The sequence below is a fragment of the Hypomesus nipponensis genome, chromosome 18 (assembly GCF_054491055.1).
Source record: "Hypomesus nipponensis isolate SF chromosome 18, ASM5449105v1, whole genome shotgun sequence".
Lineage (NCBI taxonomy): Eukaryota > Metazoa > Chordata > Actinopteri > Osmeriformes > Osmeridae > Hypomesus > Hypomesus nipponensis.
The window spans coordinates 2,866,440-2,891,240 of record NC_140378.1 but is presented as its reverse complement, the minus strand read 5'-3'; the positions used below and the strand labels follow the sequence as shown (position 1 = coordinate 2,891,240).

The 24,801-nt window shown below is 50.7% G+C and overlaps 2 protein-coding genes across 5 annotated transcripts; both read left to right on the top strand.

The window, feature by feature from the left end:
* The first annotated feature begins 781 nt into the window (after positions 1 to 781).
* dcp1a (decapping mRNA 1A) lies at positions 782 to 9,180 on the top strand. 3 transcript variants are annotated; one of them, XM_084680022.1, is made up of 10 exons: positions 782 to 935; positions 1,129 to 1,169; positions 1,512 to 1,639; positions 3,837 to 3,900; positions 4,009 to 4,147; positions 4,743 to 4,859; positions 5,710 to 6,264; positions 6,386 to 6,442; positions 6,711 to 6,947; positions 7,287 to 9,180. In XM_084680022.1, exons 1-10 carry the CDS (start codon positions 801 to 803, stop codon positions 7,365 to 7,367), a joined length of 1,554 nt encoding a protein of 517 aa, XP_084536148.1. In that variant the 5' UTR covers positions 782 to 800; the 3' UTR covers positions 7,368 to 9,180. The 3 variants fall into 3 exon arrangements, with proteins under 3 accessions (XP_084536148.1, XP_084536146.1, XP_084536145.1); XM_084680020.1 differs by having other exon boundaries at positions 3,834 to 3,900; positions 6,389 to 6,442; XM_084680019.1 differs by having other exon boundaries at positions 3,834 to 3,900.
* Positions 9,181 to 10,492: 1,312 nt separating this feature from the next.
* On the top strand, positions 10,493 to 23,963 carry LOC146250857 (transketolase-like). Of its 2 annotated transcripts, XM_084681075.1 has the most exons (15): positions 10,493 to 10,688; positions 10,783 to 10,898; positions 12,615 to 12,732; positions 13,152 to 13,265; positions 14,001 to 14,098; positions 17,722 to 17,913; positions 18,078 to 18,196; positions 18,768 to 18,964; positions 19,346 to 19,510; positions 20,322 to 20,478; positions 21,143 to 21,273; positions 21,386 to 21,469; positions 21,605 to 21,698; positions 21,831 to 21,953; positions 23,214 to 23,963. In XM_084681075.1, the coding sequence occupies exons 2-15, from the start codon at positions 10,792 to 10,794 to the stop codon at positions 23,399 to 23,401; spliced, it is 1,887 nt and encodes a 628-aa protein (XP_084537201.1). In that variant the 5' UTR covers positions 10,493 to 10,688; positions 10,783 to 10,791; the 3' UTR covers positions 23,402 to 23,963. The 2 variants fall into 2 exon arrangements, with proteins under 2 accessions (XP_084537201.1, XP_084537200.1); XM_084681074.1 differs by having other exon boundaries at positions 10,493 to 10,898.
* Positions 23,964 to 24,801: the final 838 nt, after the last annotated feature.

Here is a 24,801-nt window from a genome sequence, read left to right as displayed (position 1 = left end):
TGGCACAGGTTTTTGTCATCCAGTATTAGGCTAATAAACAGAAAGTAATACCTGTGGATATCCACATAAAGTACATGAGTAAATAGACTAAATATATGAAAATGTTCATTTGCAAGTTAAGTATATAAAAGTTTTCAAGTGCAAGTTAAATTTCAAATGTCAAATAGGCTACTGAATTAGAACATGTTCAGCATATCAAATCAAATCAAACTTATTTGTATAGCCCTTTTTACACGCAAGCATGTCACAGAGGGCGCATATGAGCTCAAGGGGTTCTGCTTTGCTTTGAGTTTCAGGATATTCCCGGGGCAAAGGCCTCCTTTGAGTCAATGTCCACCTGTAGCTGCGATGCCGTATTTTTTACTCGCAACATACCATCCACTCGAAAGAATATTACCACTGTGCAGTGCCACCCAGCGGTCATTATTAAACCAAAATAGTCCCGTAAATTGACGTGCGGAAGGAATGAGTGACAACGCGAAGATTTTCTTTGTCACAATGTAATCACAATACTTGTAGTCTAAATGAAGTTCCTGTGCAGGTGGCTGCCATGAAAATATTGTGTTTTGCCAATAACCTTGTCCTACCCACACATCATACCAACTAAGCAAGATCTACTATACCTGTTCAAACACAATTTTACATTCATAGAATTTAAATGCGAATTGAGTTTCATTTTCCTTCCTCTACGTTGCCATATAAAAAGAAAATTGGGCGGAACTAATGTTCTGCCCCATGGGAAGTGTAGTTCGTGTTCACATATTTTCTTCCGTGTAGCAGTAGAAGTCATAGCTAACAAGATGGAGACCGCTAGCAAAGCTGGACATCTCATGAGCCTAGCAGCTCTTCAACAACAGGATCCGTACATTAATAAACTCCTCGATGTTACGGGGCAGGTAGCACTCTACACATTTAACTCCAAAACAAACGAATGGGTAAGATCGCCGAAGATCCTACGACTGTGGCTACAAACTAGCTATTGTTTTGGGTGCTAGCTAGGCTGCCAGCTAGTGTTAGCTTGGTTAGCCTTGTATGTTTAGCATGAGTAATTAGCTTTCTAACTAGAATGGGTATGTTTAGCAACGTAGTTTATGACCAAGTGTGATGCTTGTCTTTGTCTGTCTGCAGGAGAAAACCGACATTGAAGGCACCTTATTTGTTTATGCCAGGTAATTATTTGTAATTTTATTTTGTTTACCTTGTGCACCAGATTATTTAATAAACCAACGATATCCCTTAGGAAAGTTTGTTTCTTAAGGGATATCTATACCTATCTAAACGATCTAAGACAAGGTTGTCTGGGGTCAGATGGCTGAGCGGTTAGGGAGTCGGGCTATTAACCAGATGGTTGTTGGTTCGATTCTCGGCTGAGCAAAATGACATTGTGTCCTTGGGCAACGCACTTCACCCTACTTGCCTCGGGGAGAATGTCCCTGTACTTACTGTAAGTCTAGTAAATGTAGTCTATATATCTGTCAGTAAAGTGTGTGTTTGATTTCCCTGGATCCCAGGTCTGCCTCCCCTCACCATGGCTTCACCATTATGAACCGTCTGAGCACGGACAACTTGGTAGAACCCATCAACAAAGACCTGGAGTTTCAGCTCCAGGACCCCTTTCTGCTCTACAGGAACGCCAACTGTGAGTCCTTGTGTCTTCTTTGTACAGAACCATCATCACATCACATTGTACAATACTGTGGCACTGCACTAGGATGGTAGGATTCAACTGAAGCAGTGTTGCGGCAGTGCTAGAAGCTATATTTATTTTGGATCACTCCCTTCAGCTTGAAGTCAACTGACATATTATGTACACCTACCACATTGTGCTATTCTAAGATAACAGCTGCTGATTAGCTTCGCAAAGTACCTTTATCTGCTATTATTTTATAGTATTTAGGTGAATAAGGACGACGGTCGTCAAGTTATAAACACGTCTCTCGTCCCGGAGCCCCAGAACTTGCAGGCAGATGTGAAGAATGTGCGATGGGGCTTTGTAGTTCAAAGAGAACATGGCAACAACCAGAGCCAGCTGTGACGCAGATTACTGTAACAGGGCCTCTCTCATCTCTTTTGTCACTGCGGTGGTGGGTGTGTTTAGCCTAGCTCTAGTGATGGAGGGTTGACCCTGTCTGGGGGGTAAATAGAGTCATAAATATGTGGGCTAATATGTGCACACCCAGATTTTCACCCAGACACATGCGCTAGGCAACAGGCTGTGTCTGTCTTCACTCTCCACTCACCTCAGCACATGCTGTGACATTCTCAGAATGCCGTCTACATAGCATTTGCACACATAAACATAACCGGGTCCTAGTCTGCCAAGGGGGTGGGGGGAGGGTTTGGGGTCCAGACTTGCCTTTGATTGGGCTGAGCAGACATCTTCTAAGAGTCTTCTGGAACACCACCTTGCCCCTGTGTCGGAGGTCATGCTGGGGTCGCGGGTGGTTGCCGATCAGGAACTCCTCCTCAGAAGGGTCGGCTCCTCCCATGACTTCACGCTGGGGGTCAGAAGTCAAACCCTAGGCCAACCTAGCGCCTGAACCAAGCCAGACTCAATCATGGACTGACTGAGCTGGAACAGCTGAACATGGACTGTAACGATGGCAGTGTGAAGTGATCTGTCTGGTAGAATGGTCCAGACCCCGGCCCTGGTCCTGCTTACTCTAACAGCCCATGCCTCTTCCTCCTGCCGTCCTCTCTGCTTCTCTCCTCCTGTCTTCCCTCCCTCTTTCAGCTTCTCTCCTCCCTCCTCCTCTCAGCGTCCCTCCTCCCTTTCTTAGCGCCTCTCCTTCTCCCTCTCTGCTTCTCTCCTCCTCTCTTCCCTCCCTCTTTCAGCTTGTCTTCCCTCCTCCTCCCTCACTCTGCTTTTCTCCTTGTCCTATTCCCTCTCAGCTTCTCTCCTCCTCCTCCTCCTCCTTCTCCTCGTCCCTCTTTGGGCTCCTCTCCTCCTCCTCCAGCTGTCAACGTGCGGTCATCTCGATGCCCTGGGGGGATGTGTCGTTAGATGGTAATAGCCTGCCCCCTCCGGTCTCTCGCCTGCCTGGCTGTGTTGGAGCTCACATGGAGCGGCGCGGCAGCTAGCCTAGCGTGTCTGAATGCTAACAAGGCAGTGTACCTGGGCGCCGTCCTGCCGCCGGAGGAGGTCTGCGCTGGGCGCTCAGCCGTTGATCTCCAGGCGTTCGTTTCTGAGGGGGACCAGGCGTAAGCTCCGGGACCTTGTGACTCCTCCTCCCTTTTCTCCTGCTTTTGTCTGGGGGCTGGAAACCCTCAGGAGAGGAGAGAGGTCGTTGGCGTGACGGTAGAGTGGCAGTAGGAGGCGACGGAGGATAGTCTCGGCAACTCCATAGGCTCCTGTAGGGGATGGTGGCGATGATGACGATGGGTTGTCTTCCAGTTAATGTGTTCTGTAGTCTGTCTGGTCTCTCGTCGTTCCAAACGGAGGACGTCGTCAGCTGCAGAATGTAGAGAATGCAGCCTTTGAAGACGCACACTAACACACACACACACACACTTGTTTACATGGCTCCCCAGGTAGATTCAGCCGAGGTGCCAAACAATATTGTTGCTAAGTTACCAAGCCCTCAGGAAACCTGGGTAGTTTCATCAGATTCAACACACAGCTCATACATTTACACACACCCTGGCACTAACATTGTGTCCACCATGCTGATTTGCTTCTAGCTACTGCTCAGACTTTTGAATTGCATTCCATTTAAAGCCCCAAGACTGATAACCAAATAATCCTGTCTGATAGCAATGATTTTAATGATTAAAGTATTATGCAAACTCTGTATGTAAAAGTGTGTGTGTGTGTGTGTGTGTCTTTTCTGCAGTAGGCATTTACAGCATCTGGTTCTACGATAAGAAGGACTGCCAGCGCATCGCTCAACTTATGGTGACGTGAGTGTCGTATACCAAAATACTGACACACACACACACACACACACGTTTTATATGCACTTACCCTGGGGAGGTGCCTAATGGCTAGTAAATGTGTGTTTTCTTCAGGATTGTGAAACAGGAAGCAGTTCAAGCCCAGAGGACGTCACCAGAGAGGGTGGGGCCTGGGAGGACCAATGGCTGCTCAGGGCCCCGTCCAATTGACATCATGGAGCTCCTCAGCAAGGCCAAGGAGGAGTACCACAGGGTGGGTACACACACACAGGATACACACACACATGGGGTAAACACACACACATACAGGATACACACGCACAGGGTAAACACACACACTGGATACACACACACCGTGTACTCACAGACACACACACACAGGGTACTCACACATGCGTACCGCATGATAGACAAACTGCATCCCTGAAAGAGTTTGATTTGACTTGAAACGAATTTAGGTGGATGTTGTGATGCAAACCAGACCAGGCCCTCTACATAACACCAGGCTGCCCATTTACGTACTTACTAATCAAGCCCAGACAATACTGTATTTAAACACGCACATATGAGGGACCACATGGTGAAAGCCTAGTTTTGAATAAGCTCTCTTCACACACATGCACACACACACACACACCACCATCTGAGATTACTGTTATTTAATCCAGGATTACTGCAATTGTGTGCATCCAGAGGACAGGCATTCCTCCATCCATCCCCTCCTCCTCCTCCTCTCACTTTCACATCCCTGTCCTGCAGTTCTCCGACCATGGAGGACAGCTGCCCCATGACTTTGAAGACATGGTTGTTAGTCTGTATTAACGTGTGTGTGTCTGTGTGGGGTCCAGACCCAGACAGGTGACGGGGACATGTCCCTTCCTACTGAGCTGACTGGAACCAGCGCCCCCCTCAGAGCTGCTCCGGATCCTGCTGAGCATGCTCACGCCCCCCCCCAGCCAGAGAAGGTAGGACATCGGGCTGGAAATGGCAACCATTTTGGTTGCATATGCTCTCGAGATTGCATCTGTGCGACCTCAAAATATATTTGGGAGCATCTGTGCGAGTGCAAATAATCCGTATGGTGCGACCTGTGTTCATTTCTTTATAAAACGCTCGTAAATTAGCCTTATGTGCCTGCTGTGAGCTGATGCAGTGACCGGTCCACCATTCTATCCAACGTTACTTAACCAGTTAAACTTCATCTTTACGTTCTGAACTTTAATGCAGATTTTAGATGAGGTTAATATTAGCCGTCGATCCCTCCTGGTCACTGCGCTCCGTTGTCACGTGACAGGGAGCTAATTAGCGCACAAAATAGGAAGAGCTGAAAAGACAATATGAACATTTTCGGTCGGTGCTTCTGAATTTTTGCTGGTGCGCCTAACTTTTTAAAGTTGGGAACACTCAAGCCCTTTCAAGTTCCTTTTCAAGCCCTGTAGGACATACCAGGAAACGTTTTAGTCCCTGCATACAGGACTAAACGTAGAGTTATGGGAAATGGAGTTCACATCAGTTTCAAGTTATATTGTCAGGTGCACAGAACAACACAAGGTCAGACTGGGCACTGAAATTCTTGGGACAAGACCAAGCAAGCAACCTAGCAAAACATAACATATAAGTAGAACATAGATTACATCTATAATAAGCTCAAATAAAATATTAGTACATCAACTCCATTTACACATGCTCTTCACTTCTCAGTGGAGGATTAGTTTTTTCTTCTTCTTCATGTTTCACACTAACTGAGTTCTGCTCCTGCTTCTGTCTTTCTTTCTTTCTTCCCCTCTTTCTCGCTTTCTCTCTCTCTTGATCCAGAGCTCCCAGTCAGGTCTGAAGCAGATCACAGTGGAGGAGCTCTTCAGAACATCTCAGCCCAAGGAGAGCGTTCTGCCTGGGCTGCCCACCACCGACCCTGCCCTCCCTGCTAGCTACCTCCAGCCTCACAGCTACCCCCCACCCGCACCCTTCCAGCCCCTCCTACGCCCCCACCTCACCTCCGACCCAGGGGCACACCCCCGGCCCCTGGCCCCAGGCCTGCTCCCCTACACCCCCCTCCACCCCGGTCCCGGCTTCCGAGGCGGTCTTCCAGGGGAGCAGCAGCCTCGCACGTCCGTGTCCCCGCTCCTGGTGGCCTCATCTGGGGCTGAAGCCCGGCCGGCTCCCCCACCCTCTGCTCTACCCTCCTCCTCCTACCTGGGGCACGAGCTGCTGAGCACACTCAAACCCCCTGGGTCCTCAGACCTCCACAAACCCACCCTGGCCCCCAACTTCCTGCCCAGCCCGCTGGCCACGCCCCAGAGCTTCAGGGAGCCAATCAGCAAGCCTGCTCACTCTGCCCTCAATAGCATGGCAAGCCCAGGCCCAATCCAGGTAATTGATCTGCTCCCGGCAGCCACTACCACATTCCCTCTGTTATACAGCAGCATGTTGCTCTTTCAAAGTAGGTATTGTTGTGTATGTTCGGAGGGTGATGTTGTGTTGTGTGTCCTAGCAGCAGGCGAAGGAGGGGGAGGCGTTCCCCCAGGCCAGCCTGGTCAAACCCCTTACCGTGAGTATGGTACCCAGGGGACTGATCCCTAAAGATAACAAACGTTATTATCTTTATTAAACTTTAAACTATGTAACTTTAATATATATATATATATATATATTATATATATATATATATATATATATATATATATTATATATATATATATATATTAAAGTTACACAATTGTTTTCATAATTGAAGTCCAATCAAATTGATTGTCCCTCCCCAACCCACCTCTATCCCCTCCACCTCTGTCCCCCCTCCCTCCCTCCCTCCCCCATAGACTGTCCCTATGAAGGCGGGGCTAGCATTACCAGGGGCGGGGCCTGTCGTCTCAGGGGCGGAGCTCTCCGTCTTGATGTCACCCAGCGCCTTCCAGCATTCCGTTACCAAGGCAGCGGAGCGGCCGAGGAGCGGCGCCCCTCCCTCCTCCCCTCCCTCTTCCTCTGGGGGGGCCGACAACCAGCCACCCCCCTGCAACAAGAGCCAGCTGCAGGAGACACTCATCCACCTCCTCAAGGTCTCTCTCTCACACACACACACACACAATGCAGTCAGAACCACCATAAACTATGCAGCAAGTCATATGCGGGGAGTCAGATGGCTGAGCGGTTAGGGAACCCGGCTATTAATCAGAAGGTTGTCGGTTTGATTCCCGGCCGTGCTAAATGTCCTTGGGCAAGGCACTTCACCCTACTTGCCTTAGGGAGAATGTCCCTGTACTTACTGTAAGTCGCTCTGAATAAGAGCGTCTGCTAAATGACTAAATGTAAATGTAAGTCGGTGCTAGACAGAGGGCCATCCATGCCTGTTAGGAGTGGGAGTGTAACTGTGTGTCGTCCCCCCCCCCCTCTCCTAGACGGACGCAGCCTTCCTCAGCACCATCCATGATGCCTACCTGCAGAGTCTCTCCAAGGACTTGGCCAACGTCCAGCTATAGCCACACACCCTCCACACCCCACCCTGGACCGTGCGGGTCATGGCAAGGTAACCAGATACTGACCTTCAACGGGACGGAGCGGATGACGGGGACAGTGGAGGGGGGACTGGGGACCCCCTGGGACTTTGAGGACTCACACACACACACATATGCACTGGTGCTCCAGCGCAGAGACTGTGTCTGTATTCTGTGTGTGTGTGTGGAGTAACCAATGGACTGCAAGAACAAAACAGGAAGAGGATCTCGGACGTACAGCCCTGCTCCTGGACCCAGCTCGGCCCTGTCTGCATACAGACTAGTGGGGGTGGGAGGGGGTGGGGGAGAGGCTGTACCACTCACTGGTGCCGCAGCATGTTCAACATGGACTCAGTGGTGGGTAGAGGTCTTCACCACCAGAGGGCGATGTGATGAGGAGGGACAGGTGGTCCCCACCAACGCAACGTCTCCTGTTTCAGATCTGTTCAGGCACTAGACCCAGATACAAATCTCTCACACTTACCCCCCCCCATGATTCCTCCATTTTCACTATTTCTCTCTCTCCCTCATTAATCCATCATCATCCCCCCTCATTAAACCATCCATCAGGGCAGCCTCCTTCTGACCATGTGCTAGAACCAGGCCTCTATCTATCTACATGGCCCATTTACCTGGATACGGTCCCAGTGTCTGGACTAAAGGAGATTCTTTTGCAGTAGAATTGTACCCATGTTCTTTTGCAGTAAAGGCTACTGCAGCACTGAACCAGAGCTGGCCGCACCAGGCAGCATTAAACGACTCCCTCTTTCAAGGCACAGCCATTCACTTCAGCGGGCTTCGAGTGTGCGAGAGTGTGCCAGGGTCAATATCGTCGGTGACGTATTATGGTGTTCTAGCAGTTTTTTACAAAGACTTGAATGCTAATGGAAATGTTAACAGTAACAGCAGCTTGGATTATGCTCATCTGTACCTTATAGGAAGTGTTTTTGTCAAAGAGGTAGATCAGACCGGCGTATTATAGAAGGTGCCTTTTAAAACAAACGGACACAAAGTCTCGTGTGTTTAACACTGCGATCAACATCCAATTGATTTGTTTTGTTGTCAATTTGCTCATGCAAGGAAGTGAACTGAACTTTGTTTTCAGATTTGATCCTTTCAACCTTGATATGCAATGCAGTATGTTGTGTGTGTGTGTGTGTGTGTTTGTGTGTGTGGGAGAGGGTTATGGGGGGGGGGGTATAGGGAGGGGGATGTGGTGTGGATGCCGGGCCACCCATCTGACACTCCGACCACTTCTGTCTGGACTGGAGTGTATACTGAGACACACAGATATTCAATGCTACAAACGGCAAACATCCACTGGCGCAGCGCGTTCTCAAGCAATGTGTTTCCATGACGACGTTACCTTGACTGATCTCCGATCAGTTTTACTAAGTTTGTATGTGGTAACACTAGACGAGATCCTGATGCACCTTGTTCATGCTTCATGTCCATCCAGTAAAACAGTATTTTACGAGCAGCCTGTCTATATGGATTCATTCAGACGGTAGGACAATGCGTGTATGCTACATATAATTGCACCAGGAACGCCTACTTAAGCACAACAGAAAGGTTTGGAAAGATTTTTTAAAAGCCAGTCTCCATGTTTTAAGATTTTTTATGCTCTTCTACACTTAGTTCAAATGTGGCTTTCATTGTTCAGACTTAAACTGTGTATATTGTTACGTTGTTTTGGGAGTATATTTCTGAATCAATCACTTTTTATTTTGATCACTGTGTACTTTTGTTTCCGTATGACATCCTATTTTGTGATAATAAAATGTTTCCCGACAGACAAGTGTATTGACAGGGTCTGCCACCAATGTAACCGAGATGAATTGGTTAAATTCACAATAGTACCCTACCGCCCACCTGGAGCCACCTGGCTAAAAGGGTGTTAATGAGAAGTGATCATGAAACGCTTGAGTCAGCAGTAGGCAACGCTAGTTGACGACACTCCTCCATAGCCATGAAAGAGTGCAGATGTCAAGGGCCGAAGAGGAGACAGAGCAAAAAATATATATCTGGGTAATGTGCAGTAAATCCACAAATATATTTGTTCTCAGATAACTAAAACTCATTAATTTAGGCTTAACTCAACCATTTTAGCCATTTGGTTTTATTCTTCAAAAAGTTGTATTGTAGACGGATGTGGAGATGTGTTTACAAGTAAAACAATTATGGCAAATGTAATATAATCGTATCGTCAATATTAATATAATAGCATTCCTCGCAGTTTAGAATCGTTACACGTCTGCTCTCATCATTTTACCAACAGCAGTTTCTCAAAATTGCCACTAGATGGCAATATGTGGTATTTAGCGCCTCACCGTCACACTTCTCTGTGAGCTACGATCACCTGCTCATAGTACTGGCTCCACGCTCTTCTATAGCTACAATAGCCTATACTTTCTCGTAAACCTTGATCGATGCCATACATCATTGTGAAGTTCAATGAATAGTGTGCTTACAATGAAATAAAATATGAAAGTTATTAGCTTGTCAGCAATGGATAAGCTTGGTGAGTAGTGCTGGACCCTAACATGCCTGTGCCAGATGAAGGTGTGCTCCTACTGGTGTGATGGTTCAGTTCATTGTACGGGATTAGGATGGAGATTAGATTACCACCCTGGTGGTGGGTTAAACTCAGAGCACATAGATGACCTATATGGAGCTAGGCCAAACACATTCACAGAGATGAGATACTTTTAAAAGTTATAATTACATCTCGTTATCTCTTGGGTCAGCACGTATATTCCAGGTCAACCAAATCCACGTCACCAAATCCCCCCCCCCCCCCCCAAAAAAAAAAAATAAATAAAAAAAAATAAAAGTAGTTTATTAGGTCAACTGTCAGAGAACTGTAATGCTAGAAGCCTACTGTTGTAGTGGGAGTGTAGGTGAATTCCTCCACCCTCCTTGCGGGTCAATGGCGGCTCTCATCCGCAGCTTGCTCGGAGCCGGACGGCCTGAGATGTGGGTGTTTCTGACGAGACTCGCTGTGAAGGGAGGGCTGTGACGCGGGGCAGCTCTGGGGGTGGGGTCCTTGCATTTGGTCTCGCGTCCCCGCCTACCTCACTACTTTGCCCATGCGTGACTGTTTGGAACGTAACTGTACTTTGTGCAGCGCCACAGACACGCACTTGCACTCTGCCTTCGTTGAGCTTATGCACTTGCTGGTCTTCTTTTAGCCCGAGATTAGCCATATTCATTGTTTTCGAACACGCCCCCCGACAATCTCCGCTCTCATCTCTGTATCTTTGTCTTCATTTCTATCTGCCTGCATATTCACGGGACAGGGTCAAGGTGATTTTACTCTATCTTTGACGTCTAAGCTTGTGTTTCCTCTTTCTGGGACAGCATTTGACAAAGTTGTAGTTTGTTTACATACGGTCAGCAGTGCACCAGTATGGAGGACTATCACAAACCCGACCAACAGACCGTTCAGGCGCTCAAGAACCTTGCCAACCGGCTCCGGATCAACTCCATCAAGGCGACAACAGCAGCGGGCAGCGGGTAAGGGGATGAGAGCGTGACATATACAACTGCTTTGGGTAAAATGTACATTTGAGAAACTAAATTTGTGAATGCAAATAGGCTACTATGCGTATTTACACGGAGGTTTAGTTTTTTTATAAAGAAAACAATTTGGTGCCAATTTGGCGTTTTGCGTGTATGCATTGCTCCAGAAACGGTTAAACTGTTAATATGAAAGTAACGCGTGCTTCAGATTTATCATCAACCTTTACAGTAGGCTACATATGCATGAATCAATGTGCACATGTTATACGTATAATATAAAACCTATGCAAATTTCATTAATATTTGATTACGTTTTAGCCTAGGCATCCGATATCCTACTTCATCTCACTGGAGGCTGGTGCATTGATGCATTTATCTAATCTTGCGTGTCTTTCCTTATATTTTTAACGTTTATATTAAACAGACAGTGTCAACAGATTTTATGCCTATGATCCCGTAACGAACTGGTCATTATGCAGTGGGGACGTGGGCTTTGCAGTTTGTGGAATGGAACCGTCCGCCGCAACACAATTCTAAAAGGGACCGCGCTCGTGTCTGGCAGCCCTTTGCGCTTGCGTAAAAGCTTTCCTTGTTGTCCCCTGCGCGCGAGAGAAGTGATAAGTGAGTGCGCCCTGAAGTCAATGCGCTTCTCGGGACTCAATCCCTCCTCGTCCATACATATTTATTTTATCTTCCGTATGCCTTTGTCATATGTATTTTTTCCAATGTAAAAGTAAAGAATGTGTCATTCCTTATGACTTGGGAAAGACGCTAGGATTAAATTATTAACTATCTGGAGAGCAGGGTTAATGTTCGGTAGTTCGGTAGAGGTAGTGTTATGTAATATGCAATAAGTTAATTTTGTTGTTCACTGTTTGCTTATTTATTGTTAATTGAAGTAATAAAAATGTAATGGCAAAGTTTCCCTTTCAGGTTGGAAATAAAGTGTATGAGCTACATTATCAAGCTCTGTCCATGGTGAAGTATTGTTCACGGGCATGTTGAGCGTTAAATAACAATAAAGCTGTTGTTACTGTATACCCATGTACAAATTAACTGATAGTTTGTTCTGCAAACATACAAACAAAACAACACAAGCTTATTCTGCATGGAATTGGACAAAAATACTACTGCACAATAAATTATTATACTTTTTATCCTCTAACATGCTTGTGTGTAATGGGGACTAACTGGGGAATGGTGTTGATCATAACTACTAGATAGATTCTTTGAGATAACGCATGTTTAACCAGTCCTACCAACCAACAGTGTGTGAACTTCAGATTGATTTCACAGTAACAAGTGGCAATGATGCTTTCTGAATAAATCAAACATTTGATTTCAGTCATTTTCAAATGCAAGTTCCTGTTGTGTGCCTGCTCTGGTGGCTGCTTGACCGCTTTCTGAGGTTGATTGGTCGTGTCCGAGTGCAGGAGAAGAGGGTCCTGGCAGACAGACAGCAGTTTGACTCCAGGTTACATCAGAGCAGTCTGGGCTGGAAGAGAGCAGGCAGGGTTCACCCTCAGTAGAGCAGCTCTGTGTGTGCTGACCAGGCTATGACATCACAGGAGGATGTGTGTGTGTGTGTGTGTGTGTGTGATATCTCTGTCTGTGCCGTGTCTTAATGTGGGAGACTGTGTGTGTGTACTAGTGGGAGAGCACTATTAAAGAGTGTGTGTGTAACTGTATGCCCCTGTCCTGTTCCTTCAGACACCCCTCATCATGCTGCAGCGTCGCAGAGATCATGTCGGTGCTCTTCTTCCACACCATGAAGTATCGCCCTGACGACCCACGCAACCCCAACAATGACCGCTTTATCCTCTCCAAGGTGCCACACCTCCACTGTCTACAGACACTACAGACACTGTCTACTGACACTACACACACTGTCTACAGACACCATCTACAGACACTACAGACACTGTCTACTGACACACACTGTCTACAGACACCATCTACAGAGACTACAGACACTGCCTACTGACACAGACACTGTCTACTGACATACAGACAGTGTCTACTGACACTGATTGTCAGTGGCCTTTAATCATTCCTGGATTAGAAGTCTCTAAACAGTGGTGTAAGCATATTATCTTATACAGAAGCACCTGTGCTGTAGAGACATGTCATCTTAACAATCATAAACAAGGCCGAATTCTTTGAGTGCAATCAACGTTTCTCCCTCTGTATCTTTCTATCTGTCTTTCTCTACCCCCGCCTCCTTCCATCCCTCTCTCCCTCCTCCAGGGGCATGCGGCCCCCGTGCTGTACGCGGTGTGGGCGGAGACGGGCTACCTGAAGGAGAGCGAGCTGGTGAACCTGCGTAAGGTGGACTCCATCCTGGAGGGACACCCCGTGCCGGTGAGCTGGGACTCTGGGTCGGCCTTCTGAACCCCCTCAGGATGTCACCTCAGGCCCCCTTTCAGCTGCTGTCCCCCAGTCCTCTGTCTGACCCAGACCTAGATCCACCTGCATGGTTACCATGTGTTTCTGTAGACTGATATTTCTGTGTGAGAGGAATAAGTATGTGTCTCACCAGGTTCGGCAGCCTAAATCAGTTTCAAAAATCAGTGTGTTAATCCTCTAATACTGTCACGACTACAAATTCCTTAAATCAACGTTAGAATAGTCACATACACATGCCTGTTAATACTGTAACACAGTCACTGTATTATGCTCGTTCTTTAACTCCAGACTCTGTTGTTTCACGGGCCGGAAGAGAGATGCCCTGCAGTCTGACCCCGCTGGTACATGACTGGAACACACTCCCTCTCTTCACAACCCACACACACACTGTACACACACACTGTACACACACACTGTACACACACTGTACACACACACTTTACACACACAGGGGCAACAAATATGTGATTGTGTGACCGTGTCAGCCTGTTCCAGACTCCTCTATGGTCGACACAGTCGTGCCTGTCCAGGCTCAGACGGGCAGACATACGGACAGATGGACACAGACAGACAGACACAGACAGACAGACACAGACAGATAGACACAGACAGACAGACAAACACACAGATACTCAGACAGTAACATTTGATGAAAGCTACTATTAAATGTGTTTGTGCGTGTGTTTACAGAAGCAGCAGTTTGTGGACGTGGCCACCGGCTCTCTGGGCCAGGGGCTGGGGGCTGCCTGTGGGATGGCTTACACTGGAAAATACTTTGACAAGGCCAGGTGAGGCCCACAGACACAGTCCGACCCACATCCATAGGCATGCAACATGCTAACAGTAAGCCAGGCTGATGTGACATTTCACCCTGGCCCTGGGGGAGGGGGGTAACTAGGTGTGACAGAAGGAGGGGGGAGGGAGGCGAGGGGATGGGAGGAGGTGGGGGTCCATTTGTGAGGTCATGGAGAGACGCCAGCTGGGTCGCAACATGCTGGCCGAGGGGGGTCGCCGCATCTTTGTTTTCCGAGAGACTCGTGGGTTCTAGAACCACGTGGAATACTGACACACAATGGCGCCTGCTGCTGATACTCCAGTTCGGTCCTTTTTTTCTCTCTATTTCTCCCTCTCTGTCTCTCTCTCTATATATACCTCTTTATCTCTTTCCCGCTCTCTCTCTATTCCTCTGTATCTCTCGCTACCTCTCCCCCTCACTGTTTTCCTCTTATAATGAATAAACTGAATAAACAATAACAAAGACAAAGAGGGTGTAGTCGTGGAGCTGAACTTTGGGGTTGTGAGTAGACTTTGAAATGCTCATTATTGATATTTGTTGCTCTCTACCATGTTTACTCTGCTGTAAAATACTGTACATGTGTGATGTGCTGGCTCCATGTTTTCTCTCCACCCCTCTCTCTCTCCCCTGCTCTCTCTCTCTCTCACCCCTGCTCTCTCTCTCTCTCTCTCCCCTGCTCTCTCTCTCCCCTGCTCTCTCTCTCTCTCTCCCCTGCTCTCTCTCTCCCCTGCTCTCTCTCTCCCCTGCTCTCTCTCTCTCTCTCTCCCCTGCTCTCTCTCCCCTGCTCTCTCTCTCTCTTCTTCCTCTCCCTCTCTCGGCCTCCCTCTCTTTCCCCCTCTCTCTCGCTCCCTCGTCATATATTGTGTTCAGTCAATTTCTTCTGCTCTAATAATCCGAGATTCGGCAGCCACCTCACCCCCTCTCCTCCCTCGCTCTGTTTCACTGTCGCACAGCCTCTCTCTCTCTCTCTCTGTAGACTTCACTCTCTCTTCATAGGGTCCTCTCTCTCGCACGCGCGCGCGCTCTGCCTCTCGCCCCTCGCCTCCAGGGTAGTAGGGCTTCATCCTTGCGTTTGCTTCTGGGCTGGGAAGTGAGCGGCGTTCACGTGCACACATGCACATCTCCCGCACGTACTTTGGATGAAAGTACGCGTGGGCCACACAGACACACAGACACACATTCCTCACTAGCTTCTGCTTCTCACACACACACACACACACACACACTCTCTCTTGGTGTGACCCAGACCTACTACAGGCCTACATCATCTGCTAGTTGTGGAGGGGCGGGGGTCTATGAATGAAAGTGTCATCTGCAGTTCAGCACGGCACACCATTACATAATTACAACCTCTCGGCTTTTTGCCCAGCTCTTCCCAAGCAGGCTCACGTTCCGTGACTGAACCTAGGGGGATTAAGCTGTTAATCACTGCTTAATGCTTTACCCACCACTGGAAATGTCACAGGGCAGGTTTTCTGGGCCGTGGCTCTCATCAGTCGTTTCCCAGTCGGCTGTTTCTACATGAATAAGGGGTGATGGTAATCGTTCTAAGCCAGCCCCGGGCTGAGAAGCAGATTCAGGTTTGGACAGAAAGAGGTGTGAGCTGGAAGCCTTCTCATCTGTTAATGTTCTCACCCTTGAATGTGTGAGAGAGAGAGAGATAGAGAGAGAGAGAGGGAGAGAGAGAGAGAGAGAGGGGGGGGGGGATAGAGAGAGAGAATTCAAGGGGTGTGAAAAAAAAAAAGGTTCCAGAAATCTCACAGCTTATGACACATGCTGTTCTTCCTGGACTTCTCTCCTGGCTTGGTTGGCATCTCTGTACTAGTATGTGAGGCACTCTGAAATCCCAAGGGTATCTTAGCTACTAAGAGCTATTCACTGGTGTGACAGGTTTAGTAGCACGAGGGTGTCTTATTGTAAGGATGCCTTCACAAAGAGCCCATTCTCTGTCAACTGCATCACAAGTTCCCCTATAGTCTTTGAATATATGTTCTCTTATTTGATTCCTTTGAAGTATTTCAGAGGCCCTGTTTGTTTTGCTAAGACCATCTAGGGGCTGCCTAACCTAGCCTGAACACACACACACACTTCTACCCTATGCTTCTGGGGGTCCCTAACCCTGCTCTAATCCTGGTCCTGATTTATATGTTTAACTGCAGCACCCCAGTAATCCCTTAGAATGTGTAGAACACACTCACATCACATTGCATCATCGGAGCGTGTGTGTGTGTGTGTGTGTAGGGACAGCCCGTGATCCGTCTTTTCATTGTGTTTTCATGAGGGGCCCGTACTGTGACCTTTCGTCTGGTGTCATGGACAAGGACATCAAGAACGCACACACTATACTGAACACACACACACACACTGTACTGAACACACACACCATACTGAGCACACACATACACACACCATACTGAACACACACACCATACTGAGCACACACACACCATACTGAACACACATACACACACTGTACTGAACACACACACACCATACTGAACACACATACACACCATACTGAGCACACACACACCATACTGAGCACACACATACTGAGCACACACACACCATACTGAGCACACACATACTGAGCACACACACACCATACTGAGCACACACACACCATACTGAGCACACACACACATACTGAGCACACACACACCATACTGAGCACACACACACCATACTGAGCACACACATACTGAGCACACACACACCATACTGAGCACACATACACACCATACTGAGCACACACACACATACTGAGCACACACACACCATACTGAGCACACACACACATACTGAGCACACACACGCCATACTGAGCACATACATACTGAGCACTAAACACACAAGCCTCACACTCACCACACTTCACTATCAGCAGCACATGGATATGGTCTGGTGGTTGGTGGCTCTGCCCAGGTGATACGTGGATCATCCAGGGGTCCCCCTGAACCTCTCTATAAGAAGAACTCTGTTTTAACCAGGGAGGAACCCTGGAGAACCCTGGGGGATGCAGGAGAGCAGGAGTTAAGGTGGTTCTGTCCCAGGTGCCGGTCTGTGGATCCAGGGCCCGGCTGTGGAATGCAGCTCCTCTCGGGGCAGGGCAGGAATGCTAGCCTCAAAGCTGGGTGTCTCAATCTGTCTCCTGGCTGGGAGAAGAAAGGGCCTATTTGACTGGAAACCTGTCAGGCCTTGTTAACCCTGAAAACTAAATAGGGATGATCGGAGGGGAGGGGAGGGGAGGGGAGGGGAGGGGAGGGGAGGGGAGGGGAGGGGAGGGGAGGGGAGGGGAGGGGAGGGGAGGGGAGGGGAGGGGAGGGGAGGGGAGGGGAGGGGAGGGGAGGGGAGGGGAGGGGAGGGGAGGGGAGGGGAGGGGAGGGGAGGGGAGGGGGCAGCAACGGCTTCTGAGCACGAGGAGAGGAAAACTGGGCAGAGAGTAGCTGAAAGGAAACGTTTGGTGTATGACGGGAAGGCCAAACAGAGGGAGAAACCACATTGTTGCATCTGTTCACCCCCGCCTTAAGGCTGCCGTATGAGAACCATAGATGGGTTCATCCCATTCCACAGTGTGTGGGTGATCATGAGTGGGTATCTCCGTGTCTCCTCCAGCTACCGTGTGTACTGCGTGCTGGGCGACGGGGAGATGTCCGAGGGCGCGGTGTGGGAGGCCATGGCCTTCGCCTCCTACTACCAGCTGGACAACCTGGTGGCCATCCTGGACATCAACCGTCTGGGCCAGAGCGACCCAACGCCCCTGCAGCACCATGTGGAGAAGTACCAGAAACGCTGCGAGGCCTTTGGGTACGACCTGGCGGGAGAGTTGGTGGAGTGTGTGTGTGTGTGTGTGTGTGCGGTGTGTTGTCTTAGGTTAGTGATCGTTTGAGGACAACCTCTGACCTGCAGAAAAAGCCCTCGAGGAAACACGTGTTTTATTCTTGTTCTCTGCGGTGTGTGTGTGTGTGCAGCTGGCATGCTGTCATTGTAGATGGGCACAGTGTGGAGGAGCTGTGTAAGGTTTTGAGTCAGCCTCGCCACCAGCCCCTCGCTGTCATCGCCAAGACCATCAAGGGCAAGGGCATACCAGGTACAGTGACACCCCTCCACACACACACACACCCACACACACACACACACAGACTCCTACCCTCTGCTCCTGGGCGCTCCCTAACCCTACTCTAATCCTGGTCCTGATTTATGTATTTAGCTGCTGAAGCCCAGTAATCCCTCAGAATGTGTAGGATACACTCACATCACTTCCCATTGTTGAGTGGTGTGTGAGTGCAGGGCCGGCCCAAGCCTTTATGGGGCCTTAAGCAAAATCGATTTGGGGGCCCCTCGGTGTCGCTTATCTTTGCCAAAAAAAAAGAAAAAAAGAAAATATTTGTACATAATACATTAAACTGTAATTTCATTTGCCATTGGGGCCCCTGAGCAGCCGCTTAGTTGCTTATGCCTTGGGCCGGCCCTGTGTGAGTGTGTGTGTGTGTTGTCTCAGTCCGGTGGCCTCGATCCAGCGAGGTGTAAACTGTGAGTTTAAGGTGTCAGTGAAGAATCAGGAGATACAGGGAATATCCCGAAACCAGATAATACATACACGTTCACCTCCTTTGTTTGTGTGTGTGTGTGTGTGTGTGTGCGTGGACGTCCGTCCACAGCTGCAGAGGACAAGATGGGCTGGCATGGGAAGCCCCTGCCCAAGGACATTGCGGAGGGTGTGATGAAGGAGCTGCAGGGGCGCATGGTGACCAGCAACAAGCGTCTGTACCCGGCCACGCCCAGCGAGGACGCCCCGCCGGTCAGCCTGCGCAACATCAGGATGCCCAGCGCGCCCAGCTACAAGATCGGGGAGAAGGTAGAGGGCTGGGGGGGGTGGGGGGTAGGTAGTAGGTAGGGGAGGGAGTAGCAACAGTTTTGGGGCACGAGGAGAAACTGGGCGGAGAGTAGCTGAATGGAGATGTTTGGTGTTTGAACGAGGGGAAGGCCAGGGCAACGGGGGCTATGATTGTGATCAGAGGCGCCCCTTAGAATTTTGGGCCCCATGAAGAGATTGCAGTTTGCCCCCTCCCTCCCCGTTTTGGCTTTGTCCATTTTTTCTTTAAGCACGTTTTCAGGCAAAGCGTTTCGAGGGGCCCTCCACCCATTGGGGCCCTGGGCAGTCAGGGCAGTCAGTCCCACTTAGGTGATTTTGGGGATCTGGGATGACACGTGTGTGTCTGCGTGTGTTTGTGTCCAGATCGCCACAAGGAAGGCCTACGGCATGGCTCTGGCTAAGCTGGGCCGCTACAACGAGCGCGTGGTGGCTCTGGACGGAGACACCAAGAACTCCACCTTCTCAGAGATCTTCAAGAACGAGCACCCCAACCGCTACGTGGAGTGCTACATCGCCGAGCAGAACATGGTGAGACGCCGGCTCTGGAAGGTTCTGTGTCTTTCACTGTCTGTGCCTTTGTTCAGGGTCACTGGCTGGTGTTGACGCGAGGTAGCTTCTCGAGCGTGGTGAGATAGCCAACTCCTAACTCTCTCACCTGAGGGGGGGTTTGTGTTAGTTGATGTTGCATGATCTGTTAACCTTTACCCCAGTGCAGCCCGTTCACATGGTTGTAATTGTTTCAGTATTATGGTCTCAGGCTGAATGGGAGTCAGGTGGCTGAGCAGTTAGGGAATCGGGCTAGTAATCAGAAGGTCGCCGGTTCGATTCCCGACCGTGTCAAATGACGTTGTGTCCCTGGGCAAGGCACTTCACCCTACTTGCCTTGGGGGGGGATGTCCCCTGTACTTACTGTAAGTCGCTCTGGATAAGAGCGCTCTGGATCTGCAAATGACTAAATGTAATGAATCTGTGCGCGTGTGAGCTGGCTGGCTCGCTTGCGGATATGTGTGCGTGTGTGCGTGGCATGTTACACCAATCCAACCAAATGTAGGTCACTCATCTTTATTCAAATAAGCGCTTCTCTCTGTGCTGTCGTGACATGTTAGCGACATCGTGATTGGTCACGTGGCTGACAGCATCTCGGTGTCTGTCAGACATGAGATGACCAATGACACGATTCTATTTGACATGCACAACTCCATGAACCATACCGGACTGTCAGTTCTGACACGATAGCAGTATCTGCTCATGGAACAGAATGTCTTGAGGTGCAGATGGTTACCTTTGAAACGCTCTCACTGGTCAAATCCCCTACCCCCACCCCCTCTCCGTCACCTAGGTGAGTGTCGCCATGGGTTGCGCCGTTCGGGACCGCAACGTGGTGTTCGCCAGCACCTTCGCCACCTTCTTCTCCCGCGCCTACGACCAGATCCGCATGGCCGCCATCTCCGAGAGCAACATCAACCTCTGTGGCTCGCACTGTGGCGTCTCTATCGGTCAGTCCCTTCTCTGACCCCTGACCCCTGATCTGTAGTCTTGATTCACACCCCCCTCTCCCTAAACCAGCTACTTGTAGTTCGATCCCTGAATCCCTCCTTCTGTCCTCTCCCTGACCGTGGTTGATTTTTCGTTGGTCCGGTGCAGCCCACAGCAGCCGGAGCCTGGGCAGGAATTCTGTCAGGCAGCTAAATTGAACACGCCCCGGGTGTTGACAGTACGTTTGACCGGTGTGGGCCTGTTTTCAGCTGAAGCTAGTGTGGCTAGCAGCAGGGGGGTCCTGTCTCCCTCACCCTGTTCCTGCTGTGGGCTGAACCTCTCTCTTCTCTCTGGTGAACTTCTTCTGTTGAGCTCCTGCTCTCTCTCCTGACCCGGCCTGAACTTTTCATTCTCCTTTCTTCACGTTCTTGTCCTCTGCCCGCCCACATTCGTCCCTTCCTCCGCCCCCCTCCTCTCGCCAGCCCTCCCTCCCTCCTTCCCTCTCTCCATCATGGAGGTAGTGACGGGTGGCCGGGTGACCTCTCACCTCCTCAGGTACATCGCATGTCCACGGCCTCAGAGCTGGCGCATGCCCGTCCACTAGATCACACTTCAACCACCCTCAACACTCCAAGTGCTGTGGTATCTGATGTGCTGTGCTGGTTTGTGTGTGTGTGGTTCCAGGTGAGGATGGGCCTTCTCAGATGGGCCTGGAGGATCTGGCCATGTTCAGGGCCATCCCCACGGCAACGGTGTTCTACCCTAGCGATGGGGTTTCCACAGAGAAAGCTGTAGAGCTGGCAGCCAACACCAAGGTATCACCATGCTAGATGCTCGTCTACTCTAGACCATCCAGATTACCCTCACAGAACCTCTCCCCAAAATGACCTGCTGACGTGTTTGTGTGTGCGTGTGTGCTATTCTCAGGGTGTGTGTTTCATCAGAACCAGTCGTCCAGAGAACGCCATCCTCTACAACAGCACTGAGGACTTCCATGTGGGCCAGGCGAAGGTACTTCTCATCACTCATATCGCTGCAGATATGAATTGCTGATGTATGCTTACTGTTTGATGACTGTGATTCTGTGGTTGCTGTTACGACCTCAGACGTATGCTGTTGATACAGTAGGATGATTCTGTGTGTCAGGTGGTGTATAAGACCAACGACGATCATGTGACCGTGATAGGAGCCGGGGTGACCCTGCATGAGGCCTTGGCTGCAGCGGAGCAGCTAAAGAAAGGTACCAGACTCAAACGCACACACACACACACACACACACACTCATAACACACATACCCACTCTCATCACACACACAGACACACTGCTTGGCACAGCGCACGCACGTTTAACCGTGTGACTCCTCTGTGTCAGAGAGGATCAACATTCGTGTGATCGACCCGTTCACTATCAAGCCCCTGGACTCCAAGACAATCATCGACAACGCCAGGACCACCCGGGGGCGCATCCTCACCGTGGAGGACCACTACTATGAGGGTGGGTCACTCTTACCACACACACACACACACACACACACACACTAGCCATGTCACCCAGTTGAACCTAGTGAATGAAAGCCACGTGTGGACAAATGAGAGAACCTGTTTGCCCGCCAAGTTCTCCAGAAAGCTTAGCGGTAAAACGATCAATCCACTGTGAACGAGTGAGCATCTCATGCCATGATGGAGACACAGCAGAGCTGTGTGCCTGGAGACACTATGGTGGTCTGCGGGTTTCCACAGGCTCGCGCTTCTCCGCAGGGGGAAGTGAAAACAGGAAATGACCCTGTGCGCGCACGTTCGTGTGCGCGCTAACGGCCGTCAGAAACGAGCCCACAACCTGAGGTAGACAGAGCCACGCTGCGGTCAGCATCAACATCCCCCCTCGCCCAGGGTCCAGACCCCCACCCCCACAACCCCACTCCCTGAACATGAACATTGAACATGAATAGTGCATTATGACAGGTGAGGATGCGAGGGAGGGGAAGGGGGGGGGGGGGGGGGTCGTGGGTGTGGGGGTCTGCTCCACTTAGCCACGGGGGAGGTGAGGCGAGCATAGCGGGGTGGGGGTGGGCTGTACACTATGTGAGAGAGGGGGAAGGGGGCTGAGGAGTGGTTGCTGGGGAAGGTTAAGACAGGGTGGAGCCTGTGTCTGTGTAGTGGGCCCTGTGTAGGTCGTAGAGAGGGGAGGAGGCGGGGGGCAGGGGGGGCAGGATAGAATTGTGGAGCACCCCCGTGCCCCCCACCGTTCACCATCCACCCTCCACCCCCCCCCCCCCCCACTTCGTGCAGACGGTCTCCAAGTGGAAGGCGTAGGAGGAGCCCAGGGTGAATGTATGGGTGAAGGACAGGAGTGCGTGTGGGTGTGTTTTTGTGGGGGTGGGTGTGGGGGTGAGGGGGGGGGGTGGGGGTCGTCAAGGCTGTCACCGCAGATTCCATCAGCCCGTTGCTCAGTGGGGCAGAGAGGTGTGTGTGTGGGGGGGGGGGGGGGGCTGACAGTATGGTTAATGGGCTGGAACACAGACACAGCTATAGGGCAGCCTGGCTGCTACTTTAACGTACAGCACGACATACGACGCAGTGGGATGCCGCCGCACAAAGGCAGCCGAGACAAAGGAAGGAAAAAAAAACGCCACAGACTCTCTGTCAGTGATTAGCTTTGATTTCTCTGGACCTCTGACCTTGGGGCGACGGGTACGGCAGTCAAATCCGTTCTATCTTTGAGGCTGTACGTCTGCGTGTGGCTGCGCTTCCGCAGGTGGCCTGGGGGAGGCGGTGTGCTCGGCGGTGGGGAGCGAGGCGGGCTACAGCGTGCACCGACTGGCGGTGGCCCACGTCCCCCGCAGCGGCAAACCTCAGGAGCTGCTGAAGATCTTCGGCATCGACCGCGACGCCATCGCCCAGGCCGTCCGCAAGATGCTGAGCGGCGCCGCCAACTCAAAGTAGAAGGGCAGGTCGCCACGGCGCGCGGCCGCCCAGGTTCCGCTGCGACGGACGGGGAAGGGGAGCACTTCTGGTCACCCCGCTCTCCCCCCCCCCCTCCCCCCTCCCTCTCCGGCAAATGAGGGGAGGTGAAGGAGTTTCGAATAAAAGGAAGAATAAAATGGGTTGGGGGGTTTTGCTGTTGTTTTCTGATGTGTTTTTTGAGCCCCTACCCTCTTCGGCCTACACCGTGTCCTGGCTCTTTGTTGGGAGCACTGTAGCCCCCACCTCCCACAACCCTCTCTCACCCCTAACCCCCACCCCAGAAGGAATACATCATTAGTATGACTAAGGTCTAAACATTGTTTCAGGGTAAAAGATGGATTCCCCTTTTTGGGGGGGTAGCAAACGCGCACATTCGCACCACGTATACCAAGCCCCAGCCCCCCAACCACCAATCACCAACCAGTAGAGCGAGGGTGCGAGGGATACTGGTTTGGGTTCCGACAGAGCACTGTTCGAACCGTTGGCCCCTGGCAGACTTGACTGGACACTACTCACCAATAAAGGAATGGTTTCTTCACAAGCCTTGTCTCCTTCTTTCTTTGCCTGACCTTCCTTATTGAGACCAGCTGAGCCTCTGAACCCTGTATGTATGGACACCCCCAGTCACCGAGCGCTGAAACAAACAAACGGCTCTCCATCAGAGTAGAACGTAGTTCTGAGGCCCTGCCTGCAGGTAGAGTCGGCTCGCACACGCACATGGCCACCATGCGCTGTGCATATTTCATGTGTCTAAATAATTGAAGCAGCCTCTTTGAAAGATTCAGGGGCACTATAGAGTGTTTAGGATGTGTACACTGAGCCGGGGTAGTTGACCCCTCCTCACTCCTCCTGTAGTGAATGTACTCCCAGGAGGAGGGGAGTGGGGGTGAGCTCTATCCTCAGATGATTGGATCTGATGTCTGCTCTGAACTTTGGTCCCTAAGGGAGATTCCATGAGAGCGAGCAGATGGGACAGAGACTGTTCCTCTCTCCCCCGCTGTCTACCCCAGCCTCACGCTCCCGGCCTCTCTCCCCCGCTGTCTACCGCAGCCCCTCGCTCCCGGCCTCTCTCCCCTATCAGCCTCCCAGCCTCTCTCCCCTATCAGCCTCCCAGCCTCTCTCCCCTATCAGCCTCCCAGCCTCTCTCCCCTATCAGCCTCCCAGCCTCTCTCCCCTATCAGCCTCCCAGCCTCTCTCCCCTATCATCCTCCCGGCCTCTCTCCGTGTCTATGTTTCTCCTGGTGTTTCCCCGTCTTCCCCAGTCCTCTGCACCCCATTCATTCACTCCCATCCTCTCCGACCAACTCCGTTCCTCTCTTCCCCGGCCTCTCCCCCCCCGGCCTCTCCCCCAGCCTCTCCCCCAGCCTCTCTGAGTATCT